The 18,936-nt window shown below is 44.6% G+C and overlaps 1 protein-coding gene across 1 annotated transcript in view; it reads left to right on the top strand.

Moving 5' to 3' along the window:
• Positions 1 to 18,936, top strand: part of ABCA13 (ATP binding cassette subfamily A member 13) — a 2,251,223-nt gene that overhangs the window by 1,538,136 nt on the left and 694,151 nt on the right. The window contains exon 40 of the mRNA XM_069613428.1: positions 12,225 to 12,417. Coding sequence (XP_069469529.1) covers positions 12,225 to 12,417 — 193 coding nt within the window. The remainder of the gene's footprint in view (positions 1 to 12,224; positions 12,418 to 18,936) is intronic.

The following is an 18,936-nucleotide window of genomic DNA, read 5'->3' as shown; positions in this document are numbered from 1 at the left end:
AATAGAAAAAGCAAGGTCAAAGGACAGCAAGGGTTCAATAATCAGGTAATCCAAGATCAAAAAGTAGCAAGAAAACTAAACGTACTTCACGCAATCAGAAGCACCAGAAAATCAGATGGGTGGTGCCTAAATACCCTTGATCACATGACTGCTCCCTGGACCGGAATCAGTACGCTGAACGTGTAGGGGATGCCAACGTCTCCATGCCAACTTCCAGCTTTCAGCGAACCGTACTCTGTTACCAACTGCATTCTGGATTCTATGATGAAAAAGCTGGTGTATAGAGTACTTCGGGGGAACACAGCGTATTTTCCTTGACATATGAGTGCTCACAAGTGGAATCCTGACAATAGGTAATAACTAACAACATTTTTACCTTACCCAAAAAGGTGAAAAATACCGAATTGTTTACTAAAAATATGTGTTGGGGGTCAGGTAAAGGATTAAAACGGTCGGGGACGGGGTTGGGGTGCAGTTATACACCTAGGGAAACATGGGGCTTGTGGGAAGGGTACCCCCAAAAAAGAAAAGTCAGTATTTTGTTGGTATGTGTGGTACGTTAAAAATGTTTTAGCTATTACATATTTCGTTAACATCACAGGGAAGGAACCCATAGTTGGGCCCCATAGGGCTTTTTGTAACGATTAGGACTTAATAAAAACAATGTTGGGCCAGAGTGAAAGTCAGCGTTGCATACTAGGATTGTGCAATGATACTATAATGAAAGAAAATGAAATGTTTAAAACGCGTGTCAAGAGGAGTATAGCAAGTATGCATGCAATAACTAATATGATATGTAGATCCTCAGCACAGTATATGAAATCTGTAAGACTAGTCGAACTAGATCAGCTCGTTATTGCACTCCTAGTACATTGTTGCTACTTGTTAATACTCAGTCAGGACAGACACCATGATTAATGACATTTCAATGGGAGTTTGGTACCCATTCTTCCATAAGCATAATCAGCATGTGACTTCTGTGGGGCCAATTTAGCTCGCACTGGTAACCTCTGTTTGATGGCACACAGGCGGTGTCTATGACTTACCTTAGTGTAACAACAGCCCTGTATGCACTATTATCTAATGGCTTCCGTGAATTGTGATTCACGAAAGTTCGAAATGTGAGAAAAGTCAGATCAACATAACATAACATAAATAGCACATAGAACCCTGTAAAATTGCATTTAGAGGTCCAATAGGTGAGACACTGAATTCCAGTGAAGTATTCTGATGAGGAATGGGTAGTGACATTGTTTAAATACTTGCAGAAAGTTGCACCTTTGTGGTGTGCATTTATTGATGCACCCCTGGGCACACCAGTTTCAGATCTTTGACTTCAGTTACGCATACGCAATTGCCACCTTTTTCGGATGAAAAAACCTCTATAAAGTTCAGTTTGTGCCCTGTCAACAGTCCATAGAAAAGTAAGAAATAGTTTTGTGAGTCAGAAGCATGCCCTTTTGTGCATCACATGTCACTTGTGATGATGCAAATGACCCCTTTTTCCAAGTAATGCTTTATCAATCAGTGTGGTTATTTTGTGGTATGTATGAGCCATTCTTCTATTCTTTTAGCATTTACTAATTTTGAGTCAGAATATATCTTCAAGTGAATTGTTACAGATTATAAAACCTGCTCAATTGTGCAAACCGTGTAGGGGCAATGTCCATGCTTCTTCTTAGTGCATTACTTCTGATTGGAAATTGATTGGGATTTGGACCTATTGTCTGGCAGCACATTCATCATTTCAGTGGTGGGAAGGACGTTTAGACAGAATACTTTTCAGAAAGAAAATGCAATCACAAATATACAAAGAACGTGCCACATTTACAGAGGATGTAGGTTAACTCTTGCAGGGAGAACATATATGGTCCCATTACGAGTAAGGCGGTATGCAGTAAAAGTGTCGGTAACATAATTGCTTACCACAGGCATCTAGCGGAATTCCCCCAGGTGGAATTAGTACCGGTAGAGATAGCACCAATAGAATTAACGCCGACATATGGCAGAATTAGCCCCAGTAATAATTTCACTGATGGAATTACCGCCACGAAGCACAATGGTATTTTTGATTACAAAATCGATTGCAAGTCAAAATACCGTCCAAAATGGGCAGTAATTCCAGCAAAAGCATAGTGCAGTTACCTCCACCAAAAAGGTGGAGGTAAAAAAAAAAAACAGGTAATGAAAATTATGCCAAAGGTGCACCAAATCCACTCAGAAAAGGTACATAAGGCCCACACCTGCCCCAAACACACTTTTGTTTGTTTGTTTGTTTATTTATTTGGTAATGCACACCAAACCCTTAGGTAGCCGGGCGCAAACAGTACAAGAAGTCTTATAGTTTAGTTACATAGCATGGACAGGTGCATAGTGGTAAGTACAAAAGGTGCATAAATATATATATAATACAGAGTGTCGCCTTGGGAGGCCAAGGAGACATTAACATACAAAATTGTATATACATATTTGCCTACTGTACAGTAAAAAAATCCTCAGGTGCAAGGGTCAGGTGCAAACCAGAAGTGATAGGAATAAGCTAGTTCAGGTTAAGTGTCGTTAGTAAGCAGCCATTTACGTACCTTATGTCTAAATGTAGGGTAGGGTTGTTCTAGTCTAAGGTCAAGTGGTAGCTTATTCCAGCATTGCGCAGCTCTCACAGCGAAGCTGGTTTCTCCGGCAGTCGAACGATTAAACCTGGGAGTCCCCAGCATAAATGTATTAGCAGATCTAGTAGTGTGGGTCGCTGTTTTCCTGGTGATTTTATCCGCTAAGTAAGGAGGTGCTAGGTTGTTCAGGCATTTGGAAGTTACGGAGGCTGTTTTAAGGAGGATTCCGTCTGTTATTTTCAGCCAGTTAACCTCTTTCCTGAATTTGGTGATTTGCTCTCTGTAGAGGACATCCAACGCTGCTCGCAGGGCGTTTTTCTGTAGTTTTTGAATTTTATCTGTGATGTATTTGTTGGCTCCTGAATAAAGGGCATTACAGTAGTCTAGTCTTGACATAATAAGGGCTTTGGCTAGGGTTATACAGCTAGCATTAGAAATATATGGTCTGGATGCTCGGATAAGTTTGCAGGTATAGGTTGTGGTGGAGGGCAGGGAGTTGACTTGCTTTTTGAGTGTGAGAGAGGAGTCCAGATAGAATCCTAAGGTTTTAACCACAGACATCACCTTGATAGTGTTGTTATCAATGTTGAAGGATGTGTAGTTTGGCCCTAGCTTTTTGATGTTCGTATCCGAACCTAGGATTAGTAACTCTGTTCTGTCGTCGTTCAGGCAGAGGCCATGTCATGCCATCTATGCCTTAATGATGGAGTAAATTTTGTTCACCAAGGCTGAGTCAGCCTCAAAGTTGCCCGAAAGGGGTATGAGGATCTGGGTGTCATCTGCATAGTTCGTGTAGGTGACACCCAGTCTGTCCAACTTGTCAAATAAAGGCTTGGTGAAAATGTTGTACATGCTTGGGGAGACACAAATCCCTGTGGGATGCCACAGGTTATTTTGATAGGGTCAGCGGAGGCTGACGTGGAGAAGACTTTCATAGTGTGGTTGGCTAAGAAGGATTGGATCCAAGCTATAGCATCTCCAGTGAAGTTTGCGGCAGATTTTAAGTGGTTGCATAAAACTGCATGATCCACCAGGTCGAAAGCTGCCGATAAATCCAACAGGAGTAGCAGAGCTGTTTTTCCATTGTCCTTTAGATCTTCAATGTGTGTCTTAAGGTCTAGAAAGGCTGTTTCCGTGCCGTGGAGGAAGCAGAAGCCAGATTGCCGTGAGCCTAGTAAGTGGTTGACTTCCAGGTAGTCCTGGATTTGTATGTTTGCCGCTCTATCCAGGATTTTGAGTAAGAATGGCACGGTGGTGATGGGTCGATAGCTGGTAGGGATAGTGGGGTCAAGTATTTGTTTTTTGAGTAAAGGGAGAACCCAGGATTCTTTGAGGTTGGTAGGTACCGTATTTGATTTAAAGGAGGAATTTATAAGCTTAGAAATGAAAGGGGCTAGGTCCCTAGGTGCATCCTTTATTTTTTGCGCTGGGCAAGTATTGCCCTTACAGTTTGAAGGTTTAAGGGATAGTATTATTTTTTCTGTGTCAATTATGGAGATGGTCTTGAAACTAAAGGGTGTAGTTGTCCTAGTCTCAGTGGGTTGAGTTGATTGTATATCGGAAGGTGGCAGTGTAGCCTTTTTATTACCGATTTTACATTGGAGAGAAGACATTTTATTGGATAGAGAATTTTGCATTTTAGTACACCATACCTTTTCCTTAGGGGTATTATCTACCGGTTGGATTGGGGATTCCAATTCTCGGAGGATGGAAAAGAGTTCTTTTGTATTGGAGTTGGTTTTGGCAATTCTATCGTTGAAGGTATTCTTTTTAGTTTTAGTTATTTCTCTTTTGTACAGTTTGGCCAGTTCAGTTAGGTTATTTTTATTGTTTTCAGTGGGGGGAATGACGCCAAATAGATTGGAGCTTTCTTTTTTGTAATCTAAAGGCTTTGAGTTGGGGAGTAAACCAAGCATTCAAGTGAGCTTCTTGCCTTGCTTTACGCAGTTTGACAGGGGCAATCATGTCCAGTGCCTTGGTCATAGCATTATTGAAGGTGTTTACTAGTATGCCCGGGTTGGTATTACTTTCCAGTCCAGAGATGTCTGGAAGGAGGAGAGGTATAAGTTTATCAGCAGTAATGTCCTTCTTACTTCTGGTCGGGAGAGGGTGTACCATATTGTTAGTCTTAGGTTTGAGAAGGTCAAGTGTGGCAGAGAAGGTTATTAAGTAATGATCTGTCCATGGTTGCGGGACAATATCGATGATGTTGATATTGCAGTTTAGTTTGGATTCCCAGTCAAGGGTCCTTCCGTTAATGTGAGTTGGAGAGAGGACTTTTTGAGTGAGGCCATGATCACTTAACAGGGCTGCTATTGATTCAGCATGTTTGTTATCTGTATCATTGAAGCCAAGATTAAAGTCTCCCATCAGTAGTGTTTGAGAGTGGTCTTTTGTATTGTTGGCTAAAAGACTGGTTAAGTCATCTTCGAAGGTGCCTATCGGTCTTGGTGGCCTGTATATCAAGTGGATTGTTACTGTGCGGTTGTTGGAGAGAGGCAGTTTGGCTGTGAGTATTTCACAGGATGAGTAGGATACTGACGTGGCAGGTCTAATCGGAAGGGTTGTTTTGAAGAGAATGGCTAGACCGCCACCTCTGGCATTAGGCCGGTCTGCTCTAAGCAACTGGTAACTGCCAGGTACCGCTTGCATGAGAGTCGGTCCTGCAGCCAAGTCTCAGTTATGGCCAATAGGTCCAGGTTGTCATTGTTTAGGATGTCTGCAATTTCGGTAGCATGGGCTACCACTGATCTCAAGGTTAATAAGGGACTCTATTAGCGTTTGAGTACTATTAGATTTAGAAAATGGTGAACACAGTGCTGCCAGTAGTAGTTGCAAACTTGTATATGCAGCACCTACTGCTCTAAATTGAGGGGCAGAGGCAGGAACAGCGCCTCAGCACATGGAGCAGTGAGGAGGAGGAGACGCCATGCAAGGTGAATGTCTATTCCCTGGGTCATGCCCTCCCCCTGAAAATTAACAGGTGTCCAGCTAGTAACCCTGTGATGGCTGGACAGGGAGATCATCTCAAATCTACACTCCCTGATCCATGACGACATCCAGAACAGGATCAACATCAGAACTGCCTTAGCCCCACTGCTGAAGCTGCTGTCGATGCAGGGTTTTCTAGCAAGTGGCACCTACCAGCACCGTGTGGGCATGCTGCAGGGCATATCTCAGCCCAAATGTTCTGTTGTGATTGGGTAAGTGCTAGAAGCACTTGTGCACCATGTACCTCAGCACTTCGTCCTGCCCACCACAGATAAATGCCACAAAGGCACGTTTTTGCTCAGCATCCCACCTGCCCAAAGTTATTTCCACTCTGGGCTGTACTTATGTGATGTTGTATGCCCACCAGGCAGCAGAAGTAGTATACATCACCATCACGGACTGTTTCTTCCACTTTCCTGGTTCCACCCACAATGCCATGGTCCTGTGGAACAGCACACTGCCTGCCTACATGGAAAGTCACAGATGGCAATGGACATGGATACTGGGTAAGTAAAAATGCCATCATGCATAATAATCTTGCATCACAAGTGAAATGCTATGTGAAGGTGGCAAGGTGGACCTTTATAACTACTAATTAATGCATGCCCTGGTAAGGCCCTGCATATGCAGAACCTGGCCTCTCACTCCACATATAAAATCCACCAACCCACAGAACCAAGCCCTGCAGGACAATGCAGTAGCATGTCAGTAATGCATATTGCTCAAGCAAGTAACTAATCCACAAAGAGAGGATTGCAGGTACCACAATGCAAAGAGAACTGTGGTGAACCAGAAGAAGGACTCAGACTACATTGGGTCATGTTAACAACATTTTATTTAAATAAAAGGAAAACGTCTAACATGCACTATAGCTATGAGAGAGTTTCCCTGCCTAGTAAAACAAAAGCAGAGGGTGCTTGTCAATTTCAAAGTAAAAAGTCTTCAGTCCGAATCCAAAACAACTAACTGGCCCACTGTAGAAAACCTTTAACCAAAAGGAAAAGGCGAGCCTTCCACTCTAGCCTTGGTAGGGCTTCTACCTGGCCCAAGCTCTGTTAGACTTTGTTTTTAGTCTTCAAAGTTCCTTTTTCACTGCAGGATATTCGTCCCAGTCTTTCTATCAAGTTATGACGTTCATGTTCTCCTTTTAACAAAGAAAACTGTCTCTTGGTGCAAATATTTCCATCCCTCCAGGATTGCTTGGAAATAAACACATTGACCGTCGAGGTGTTCAGACTCTCTCAAAGTCCTGAAGTCCACAGATTTATCTGATTTATCAGACTTGTATTGCTTCCATGGGTTTCTCTGCTTTAATTCAATATGTTCATGTCCCTTTCTTTCCCCTTACATAGGGTATTTGTGCACTCGGGTTTCTCAGATTCCTGTAACCTTGATTGCTCTGTTATTCACAATCTTCATATTCCTTTCAATCCCCCTATCATAGGGTGTTTGCACATTCAAGTTTCCCAGGCTGCCGTAACCTGAATAGCTTTCACAGCCGTTATTCACAATGTCTATACCTTGAAGTGTTATCCTGTAAGCATGTCGGCTTTCCTCACTGCTACTTGGCTCTGTAGGTGTGGTCCGACATGTGTGGAGCTCGGGGGCTCATGCTCCCTCATATGTTCTGGTCTCGGCATCTGGCCTCAGGCTGCCGGCCCACCACAGCTTGCTAGTGGTTGCACCACCAAATGGAATGTGGGGATTCCGTCTCGGCTCCCTCTCTGTCTTGGTTCCTCCATCAAGGAGCATGCCAACTCTTAGGTGTTTGGCTCACTGCTGGCTTGCCCTCCTTGCTGCCACTGGCTCTGTGACCTAGTGTGGCTACGTCCCTCCAGGACATCAACGATGCAGAGACGCACCTCTGCATAGTGGTGCTTTCCTCTCTTATGCATTTAACATGAATAAACACAACAGTGTCCTTCTTTACTGATCATGGCATTCAGGCTATGTTAAGCATTGCCTGTAGTCAATACATGTAAAGAAGGATATTTGTAAAATATAGTTGCTGCAGAAGATATTAAAGTCTTTTCCACATACTCATATGCAGACAAGAAGGTTTGCACTGGGAGTTCCACTCTGGAATGTGAATCCTGGAATGGAATAGTCCCTCCTAGTGAGGTCCCACTTGCCTAGACGCCTAAGGAGGGTCGTTTGTGGGGGGCTCACCTTGCAACTTCACAGCGGGTGGTTCCCCCCTGGGGAGAAGGGACAAATTGCCCAGAATGTTCACAGAACACATAGATACACATCCAATAGCGCAGTTCACCACTGCACAATGATAATGCAACACAGGCAGCCAGTAATGGCAAGTAAGCTCCAAACCGTGTATGTGAGGTAACACCAAGAATACAGAAACCTTAAACAGGCACTAAAAAAGGCGAATGCCCATCGGGCACATGCATGACAGGGTTTGCAATGTCCATGTTGTCTGTGTTAGACTTGTGCAGAGCTATCACAGGCCATGAATGTAACAGCTGGTGGGTGTGAGCTGTGTGCACGGGGTATCTCAGAGTGGCAATGCATATGTACCCCCCACAGTATAGCACACATCTTTCAATTACAACATAACTGCGTCAGGTGACTGTCCATCAACTTGCCAAGAAAAATGGCTCTCACCCTCAATGCACTGTGACTGACACCTGTGACCCTTAGCCTTGCAGGTGACTCAGTATAACCCCAGCTCTCATGGCTGATGACACCTGTGCATAATCCACATACACCACAGCAGGTGGCCCACAATGAGGCACATGTCAGGACCAGGCTGTGCATCAACGGTGAAGGGATGTCTCCTCTGTGTTCACTGGACTGTAGTGGGCCCTGATGTACAGGCCACAGAGGGTTGTACAAATGTTTGTCCTCTGTGTCATGCTGCTTAACATATGCCTCAGGTGACATGTCCCCCTGATGACATGCCTCCCCCAGAAGACCTCACCAAACTTTCTGCAGACAAAGTGCTGCCACAAAGTGAGTGTGAGGAAGGGCACCTGGTGCGGCAAGAACTCATAGACACATTTTTTTGCACCTGCTGCACACTTTGGTTCCTAGCCACAGATTAAATAGTTCACTAAACCACCCTTCCCCACCCACCTCCCTCCATCCCCAACACCAATTCCCACCCACCTCCCTTGTGCACAGTGAAATAGTGTCAACACACATAATTTCATTTCCATGGCCTCTTGCCGTTGCCAGGCTGTTCCGGCAGTGAACAGGCCATATTTCACAACGAGTGGTGATGTGGGCTCTCAGATAATGACCCATCCATGGGGGTGACCGCGGTGGATGGGCCACACTCTGAGCATGCTGCTGTGGATTGATTCAGAGAATGCAGAAATGACCTCAGTAAAGCTCCCTCACCCTCTGGTCCACAACAGTAATGGCAGGAGTTGCCACGGACAATTCATGGCACTGCCAGTTCATGGACCTGGCAATCCTGTATGATGAGCCCTGCATCGAGTTATGAATGGCCTGCAGTTGCTGCACCTGTATTTCAGTAATGTTCTCAATGTGTACTTGCCGCGCTATTCTATCATGTGTAGCCACCTCCATAGTGCATCAAGGGAATGCTGAGGCATGCACTGTGGCCTACGAACAGGGCTGGGGCTGAAGCAGGGGGACATGTACCCCCGTCACCTGCTTCAGTTGATCCAATGGCATCATCATTGTGCTCTTTGTTCATGTCATGCTGCTGATAGCACTGGATGGATGACTCAGGTGATGGGGGGGTAGTCAAAGGGCAGATGGGTGGGCGCTGGTGTTGAGACATGGGTGGCAATTGCTGCATGTGGCTCCTCACAAAGGTGCGCGAGGGCTGGCTGTAGAGAGGGTGGTTGCAGCTGTCGGGGGTGCTGTACCTGCAGCTGTGTGTGGTGTGCTACCATCAGGTAGTGTCGTAGTAGTGGCATATGCACTGCTGGTGGAGGGGCAACATTTTCAGCATGTCTACTTGGCATGGCTGCCATGCACCTGCTGTGCCCTGGGCTAGTTGTGTCACTCTTGCTCATACTCCTGCTCTTGCCTTGGCTGAGTGGTGCAGGGGTGGAGGTTGAGGTGCTTGCTGTAGTGGATGTCCCCTGGGATGTTGATGGTCCTGCCTCTTCTCCCTGAGTCAACTATGAACCTGTTGGGTGGACAATGACATACTGGCAGTCATCATACTTATTTGTACATGGGCTAGCAAGACACCCATTAAACATGTATGTCCATCTTACACACATGTGATCTCATCACATGTGGCACAGATGTTTGCAGGCCAATAAGAATTGCTCATGCAAGGTTGGAGTAGAGTCTGCTGAGGGTGTACAGTGCATATACATGGCAGTTGGCCTGTCGATAAGGTTTGTACATGTGTTGGCTCAGGGGGTTCACTTTGCCACTTAGCCTTTTCCAGCACACACGTGCATGCCTATTGTAAAGTCTCCCACCTTCCCTTGCACAAGAATGTTGTGGCTGTGCCTTTATAAACATTGCATTTGGTTGGCCATGTCATGTCCATTGGGACCATCTATGCTGGGAGACACATGCTTGGGCTGTGGATTTGGCCAGTGCATTTGCATGGGATAGTCATCATTCATACTCACCAGCATGGCCGTGACTGCTGGCTCCAACCTCAGCAATCCCAACACCCTCAATCCCTTCCATTTGGAGAATACTACTGGCTTCTCCTCTCATAGTGTCAGGACAAGGGGCTCCGCTGTGCCTCTTCCTGTGGCAGCTGTCTCCCACCAGTATTTTGCCAGGAAGCTGCCGACCCTAGCAATCAGGCTGCTCCTGTACTCATGTTGGTCCTCATTAACACATGGGACTGTGCCCACCGCAGCTACCTTGTCCCTTATGGGTGTCCAGATGACAGCCTTCCTCTGGGCAGATGTCATTCAGCACCTTCCCAGAAATAGCTTGTCAACATTAGCCACAACCTCATCAGCAAGGTCCTGCAGCTCTGCCTAGCTAAACATATGCTTCTGCAGCCTCGTATGAAGCACCTTTGCTTTGCATTTGTCCTAAGACATTTTTACAGCATCTCCTGTGATTGGATGGCAGCAAGAAATGGGAGATTCAGGGTGGATTGGATTTTTAAAAATGTCCACCGCCTGACCTTCCATTTCCTGCATGGTTCTCTTTCCACCAGGTGCTATTGCCGCCCTCAGAATTAGCACTGATTTGCACGGCGGTAATGGTAACTGCGGATACATGGTAGAATTAACATCCGAAGTTGCTTTTTCGGCAACAGTTCCACCAGACGGAATTACCATTACCACCAATGTTCTGTGCATCCTCCCATCACCTTGTAATGGGGCAGAAATGTTGTCTGGCGGAATTACCACCTCACCGCTCAATTCGTCAGAGGCCCATTGTGCTCTTCCCATAAAGAAAACTCCCAGTTGGCGAACGCAACTATCTCAGTGGCTTGAAAGTGGGTCTCAAGTAGAGCAATAACCCACCCAACAAAAACACTCTAAAACAGATGATCAGGTGTATCTGATATGGATCTGGAAAAGCTGATCCTCCCATTGAAGGCACTTGTATACACATGAAATATAGCTGCAGCACCACATGCTCAACATGTTGGCTTAACATTTCGAAGCACAATCACTCAAGGGTGGGATGGGTGAGATGTTTGGGTTGTGCCTTCTATTCTTTAGTGCACAAGGGCTCCAAGAAAATTAACCGGTTGACAGGTACTTTAAAGAAAATGTGAGGGATCTTCATCTTTTGTCATTGGCGTAATTATGGATGCAGGTAAACCTTTCAACATAGTAGTTTATTGATGTACGTCCGTAACAAGAATGTGCATACTAATGTTCTTTCTGCCATGGAAGCTGGAAAAACCATAAAACACATGAGACATTTTCATATCTGTAACATTTAAAATAATATTTTCAATAGCAGGAGATACCGTTACAAAATCAAACTTTCATTTACCAGGGTTATTATGCCCCACTTTGGAGAGCCAAAATGATGGTTTTCCCCCTCCTCCAATTTTGGGAAAGATGTGTGCTCCAGGAGAAGGGTCGGTTCCTGGTCACCTGAATTGAAAAAATGTCCTCACTACAACTACCAGAATCCTTAGAGACTGAAAAAGCAACTAAATCGGTAACACCTGAAAAGAAACACAGCCTCCCTGATGATTGTTTGTGACAAGAAAGCGCTTGGAGGAGAAGAACTAAAGAGCAACTGAATTGCAGCACTTGGAATTTAACCCTGTTTATACCTGGACATTCTTGGGATTTAACCCAGTTACTTTATGCATCAGGTATATTTTGACTGGGAACTGGATGCACGCCTTGCCTTCCTCACTTTTTCACAAAACTGTTCAACATAGTAGTATATTGATGTACGTCCATAACAAGAATGTGCATACTAATGTTCTTTCTGCCATGGAAGCTGGAAAAACCATAAAACACATGAGACATTTTATTTTCAAAAGCAGGAGATACCGTTACAAAATCAAGCTTTGATTTAGGATGTCCACCGCTGGAAGCAGGAATTTGCCGTGTGGGGATAGGTCGTAGTAAATTGTATGTGTTAGAAAATTGCATTAGAGACTCAAAATACTGAATTAAAAGCAGAAACCTCAAGAGACATCCTTTAATCTTGGATTCATATTCTTGTTTTGTTTTGCAGAAATTGGCCTTCTGTCCATAGTATCGTAAATCCTTCTGGAGATCGAGATGTGGAAGCCGAGAGATTGAGAGTCTTCTCTGGACACTCTGGAAATGACATTCTCACGCTCTACAACCTCAGGAAATGTTACCAAAGATTTAATAAGAAAACTGTTGCGGTCAATGATATAAGCTTGGGTATTCCAAGAGGAGAGGTAATGTATGCATTTCTTTTGTTTTTCTCTAAGCATATTGTATGAATTTGTGTGTCTGTACAGCTATTTTAAATGCTTGGGCTTCTAGGTCCAAATGTTCAAGGGTAATCATGGCTAGATAATATTTGCACCTCCTAATCCTCCTGCATTTAACAAACAATATCCCTTCCAACAACTCTAGCTCAGCATACCCCTTCCTCTCCTAACAATGTAAAACATATTGCAGTTTTCGATTTGCTTTAATAGCCATACAAACATGTGAAGTGCATTCGTATTCTTTATTGTAGAAAGATGAACTGGAACCTTACATTTCTCTTCTCCAGTAATGTTCAATGTAAGCGGATCAAGTCACAGAAATAGCATATAGAAAAATAGAATTGTTAATAGAACTAAAACCAATGAATGATGACCAAATACCCAAAAACTATAAAATCCTTTTGACAGAGATTTATTGTGTGGCAATTTATAAAGTATTCTATAAAACATAAGAAAAGACATGTATGTTTCAACCTAACTTCTCCAAGAGAGGAGTGCAACCCTTATCCCTTCCATAAAATAGTTGGCAGTGCAAAGGGTCCCACTGTTTACCATTTGGCTTTCCCTCTGTACTTTTTTGTTCTAGATAGGAGATTTCGATATCTCCCAGAGCTATTTTAGGGGGGTTCTGATGTGTCACAAAGGTGAGCGGGATCAACACCATACAGGCACAAGGGCATTTTAAGTAAAGGTTTATTAAGGGAAGTTACAAAGTTGGGTCAAAATTGCCACCACTTTCCAGATTTCCTCTGAGCTTTTTTCAGTTAGTTAAACGTGGGAATCGATGGAAAGTCACCTTTTGCACATAGACGTTGTAACAAAGGACTTCTCCTTACAATGCAGCAACAAGTGTGTGAATTTCATAATCCTCAATTTGTGGTTCCCCCTTCTGGAAGACATTTCAATTCTTACTAGTGATACAATAATTCTGCAATATAATGTCTTCGTCTTGGGTTTCACACAAGCAAGTCTCTGGGTTATATAATCCTCAATCCTAGGCTCCCTACAGGAATATATTACCCTTTCTCAGTCACTCACAGACTTCGAGGTTTGAGTGTCCCATACTTCTTTCTTGATTCCTTGTTCTGTGGTGTATTCAGGTCCTTTGCTTCTCACCCTCAACTCTTGAGAGCCCCCTCATCATGAGTATTGGGACCCTACATACACAACCAAAGTGAGGTTGGGCAAAGCAGCTGCAGGGTTAACAGTGATAGATGAATGCCCACAGCATCCACCAACGTGTGGGCAATCTTATGCTAGCTATTTGCAGGCTGGACATAGACATTCTCACCATCTCCTTGAGTCAAGTTCCTAGCTCTACACCTCCATCTCATTTGCCTCCTAAATTCATCACAATGGCCCCATATTCAAGTGGAACTTTTCTACTTCTCACATCCTCTCCTCTCTATCAAACTCCTCCTTAAAATCACCTTGTGCCTTCATAAGATTACACTATGTGCATGTGCCTCCTCCATGCCTCAACTCTTTATCAGGCATGTAGCATGCCTGCTTTTCGTCTCTACTTCTACCATCTCACTGCTGTTCCTCTTCTCCTTCTCTTGGCATTCCTCTTCTCTCACGTCCACCTTAATGTTCATCTCCTCCTTCCTTATGGTAGCTCTGGCAAATCCCCAACTCCTTCCTCAAGATATTTCTCCTAACCTCTTCCTTATTTTCCTCCATTTTGGTTTCCTGATAACACTTCTAAACTCCAGGATAACCTCCCATCTATGTATGCCACCCCCAACAACTTCTTGAATGCACCCCCCCCCTTATCTCTCAATATCACCTTCTTCCTTCACTCCTCCTTTAGCTCTCCCTTCAACCACCTCACTGCTTCTGAGGTTCCTCCTCACTGCCTCCTTATGCTCCACCTCCTTCTGGATCTCACCTCATTTCCTCTTTGATCTTCTTCCCTCTTCATCACCTCTCTTGTTTTCTGGCCACCTCTCTTTAAATGTCTTCCTCCTGCACCACCTTGATCTCTTCTTGTTCTCAGCTCCAGATTTCTCCAAATGTCCTCCCCCGCCCCCAAGCGCACACACATCTGCTAGTGAGACTGTGGCTAGCATAGCTGCTTTCCCCTACACTGGGCACCACCATCACTTAATCTCATTCAGGTGTTTCTGATTTTAGGCTGGGAACTGAATTGGTTGAGTGGCAATAATGTGTGGCTTCTACATCACTCTTGTGGCCCTTTCCCTCCCTGTGTAGGGAAAAGGATGAACCTAGAGAAATGTGGCCACCATCTTGGAACTACAATTTGTGAACACTAGAAGTGGGCAGTTTATAGCAAAGATTCAAGTCCAATGTTCACATGTGGCACACCTCAGCTGCGTCTCAGATCCAGTACAACAAAGGCTGACTGGTCCATGCACATTGCAGGTATGTGGGGAGCAGCACACATGGTTTTATCTTTGTGTGCAGCACATAGCAAACCCCTTTCCTCTGGCTATTCAGTGGTCTTCTGCCATGGTTTGTAATCAGCCTGAAACACCTCCTCACAGGAGATGAGAGTCCTAAATCAGCTCCATCCAACAGCCCTTGAGAGTGTTTGTACCACAGTGTGCCAGAACACTAGATGTGCTCTCAATGCTCCAAGAAGAGACAGGGGCATGTTCTCAAGGTGACACGCCCCGGAAAACTAATTGGGGCATCATTGGGTAGGACAGGAGATCCTCCCTTCACTTCCCCTGGGCCCTGCATCATGTAGCTGGCAGCAGACGTCAGCCCCCACAGCCACCCCACCCCTTCTCCTACATATCAGTCACAGGACTTTGTCACTGTTGTCACTCAGCCACTCCATAAGTAAAAGAATTATGGGTGGAAGGTTTTGAATAAATCTGAACCACTGGCACTGCTCTGGCCAACCGTCCACAACACATTTTTTTTACCCCGTCTGCACCATTGCAAAAGGGGTCCAGCCATATGCGAATCAGTCAGCTACTGCCACCAACAGCCCAGCCCGCCAGGTCTCCTCTGCACGGAAGCACAAGCAACCCCAGACATGTTTCGGCTTTGTTGGCCTCCTCAGTGAGGTGCAACTTGGTTCCCTCTGCACAGCGAGCAAGGGACCCACATCTGGGTATGCCATCGCTAACACAGGGAGACAAACTATAACCAAAAAAGTGATGGGTGGAAGGGTTTAAATACATCTGGACCACTGGCACCTCTGCTCTGTGACATAGAGTTCCTATTTTTGCCTAAATTTGTCCTGCCTAGAAACACGCCTTGAAACACTTGTGTAAAGGGGCTTTATAAATACCAAATCATATCATATCCTATCATATCATATCTGCCTCCTTAAGCATTGCTCTGCCCTCCTCAGCTCATTGCCACTCATTGGCCAGCCAGAAAATAGTCTATAGAAAGACACAAGCGCTCAGTACTATGCCAGAGAAAATAGTTGAAAGAGAAGGCAGCCTGAGGCAATGCTGGACCTGCCATTTCAGAGTTGAGGTAAAGTGTACAAATATAATTAACTAGTCAGTGTGCTGGTGCAGTGCCTGCCTGTAGCCAAGGGATTTTAAGGCAATGGTTTTCACTGAATAATTAACCATTTAGTGTCCCAGTATACCCCATGGGTGCACTAGTTGGCTGGTCGTTTGTTTCTTCTACCTTCCCACTTTTATTCTTCTGTGGCCCTCATGCTCAGTTACCCTGCAAGGGGGAGCAGCGTGAACAGGCAGTTACCAGAGCGAGCTTTCCCAGGTAATATCCAGGTTTCCAGGGGCGGTCTTGTAAGAGCATTTGTTAATGTGAGCCCTATAGAATGCTGTTTCTTTGCCAGAGTTCATACTTATCTCAGCTTGATTCTCCCACTGTGACCATATTCTCCTCTCCCCCTTTCATTACCCTTTCAATGCTGGCCCGCAAGCTCCTACATTGCTAAACTGGTCTGGGCCTGGCCGTTCACATCCACTGCACATGCACCCTTTGTCGTCTGCCCCATGTCGCTCGGACTTTATTCCACGTTCTTTACTCCTATAGAACTTCTTGGCATGCTGATAGCTCTGCTACCCACTCTCTCCCCATCTGTCCCTTTCCCTTCCCATGCACCTTCTCCTATTGTTGATCTACCTTTGTACCTTTACCCAGACACCTTCAACACACGCACCTTTAAAAGTGCAGATATATTGGCATAGTCAGTGCTTGTTTACTTAAGACTCAGATAAGGGATCCAGTTCCAGAATCCTGGGATTCGGCAGAAGAATGAGTCCCTTTGGCGCAATGGCTCAATCACTGGAAAGAAAGGCTGGTGGTGCAATTTGAAGTTGAAAAACAGACACGACAGGAATGGGTTCACAGTAAGATTTCTGTTTGCGCTCTGGGTTCCATCTGGTAGCAAAATGAGGTGTCAATGCTCTGAGAAGCACCAGATAGACCTGCCGGTGATGGGCACAGTGGATCGAGACCCGAATGCCAATGCACATCAAGATGTTTGAATAGGCATCATGGCAGTAGCAAACCACACTACTCCCTCCCACCGGCCTGCTATAAGAGTCCAATGCCATGAAGTTCTGCTTGGCAGCTATGTTGCATATGACTGCTGCACTCTGCCATGCTGTGTGGTTCAGCACCAACCCCTGCCCCTTCTTTGCATGGCGTCGCCATCTCATGACCAAGCATTGAATTTCTTCTTTAAATTTGACACGTTTAACCATGTGAGCTACACAGCAGGTTCTCTTGAAAATATATTGATATAAGAACACCCTGCAAGTGGTTGGCAACCTGTTAAGTATAGGGTCAAGGACGGAAAGACACTGCAAGGAAGCAAGAACCAATCTGAATTTGAAGTGGTCCACTGGGTCATGGTTCGCGTAGAATGATGCTTTAGGCAAGGCTGCATTTATGTCTCCAACTCAACAGTGCAACATGATCACAGCCCTCTTCCAGAAGACATCCATATATACTCAATTTCATGGAAGCAATGTACAAGGGAGCAAACGACAACCACTGAATGCGATTCTACTTATAGTATCACTCCTCCACATAAACACATACATGCACACTACACTTCGGTATTACCTCATGGAGTTTTGACTGAATTTCTTAATAATGACTACAATTCTGTTTAGATTAGGTGCAGTGTTGACTGTTTTTTAGGTATAATCCGGTATTTCTGTTCTTGCTGTAAGACATTATCATTCCAAATCATTAAATCATACGCCGTTAAGACGTCTTTATTACAAGCTTATTGATCTGCTCTTGGTCTTATCCTCTTGGAGCGCTACAATCCATCTTTATAAAATAGGGAGTAAAGCTTGGTAATATGTAGGAAAACTCGCCACACCCTGGTTATTCATTAATCAATAACACTCTGGGCCCTTGGACACGTTACTTAGTCTCTCCCCCAGTCCTAGTGAAAATAGTAAACCAGTGTTTAATGTTCTTTTTCTCAGTGAGTTGTGGACAAACTGGAAGCTTCTAGTTTGGTCAAAGGTCTTTGCAAAGCTTGCTGGTTCAGTTATTTATTTACCCTCATAGCACGGCAGTAGTCTCCCCCCATCTCTTCATTTTAGGTTACCCTGGCCTCGCATCCGTGAACCAGCCCTCATTGAGAGGTCACGCATGTATGGCTCTTGGGGGATGCATCTACCTCGTCTTCCTTTGTCCTTTATTCTCGCTGTTGTCCTGTCCCCGCATTCGCGTCTTTATGCAAGCCTTCCCACGATCTCTTCTGACAGTTGGCTTGGCAGTCCCAGATTAACTCTCCAAAGTGTTGGCAGGAGACACCTAAAAATGGTAACTGGCAATCACGTTCCCATGCTGTAGGATCCACACCCTAACTTCTGGACCACGAGGTACCAGCAACTGCCATCACTGGAAGTGGTTTACCAGACTTTGTACTGCCAACACTATGTAATATAACACCACTTCTTACCTATATATAAAGGGGCAGCTTGTAGTTCAGCTCCACCGGATGCCAGCCCACCCAATAGCATACAAAACACTTGTGATGTGAGAAATGGGGGCATGCAGATGTGAGGGGCAAAATGCTCCTCCGATATTGGACAGAGACATTTGTGAATGTTTCTCCTTTTGCTTTGCACCACTAGATTTCTACTATGAGCCTCATTCCGAGCAGGGCGCTGTAAGCAATATTCAATCAACACTACAGCTAAGTCAATGCCTAGTCTTGGATGCTGAGGAAAACCCTTATTGATGTATTTTTATATCCAGGTCAGTACTCTGGATGACAACCCTTGTATAACACCCCCCTCTTAGAATCCCCCTGACCTCACTGAGCCAAGAAGTAGGTTTGTTTTGCAAATTAAAAGGTTTATTTGAAAAATTAACAAGATATATATCACACTTTTATAATAAATTAATAATTGATATCACACTTATGGATATAATGTTGATCAACAATGGGTAATCTGGCACTAGCACACTTCTTTACAATCAAGGAGGAGTTATTATAGGATGGATAAAGTAGCAAAAATACTTGTATGGTTTCAAGGGAAAAGCAATGAGGAATAA

This window comes from Ambystoma mexicanum, chromosome 5p, assembly GCF_040938575.1.
Source record: "Ambystoma mexicanum isolate Mex_15411 chromosome 5p, UKY_AmexF1_1, whole genome shotgun sequence".
Lineage (NCBI taxonomy): Eukaryota > Metazoa > Chordata > Amphibia > Caudata > Ambystomatidae > Ambystoma > Ambystoma mexicanum.
Note: the sequence above shows the minus strand (reverse complement) of the source record. Positions and strands in the feature narration are given on the sequence as shown.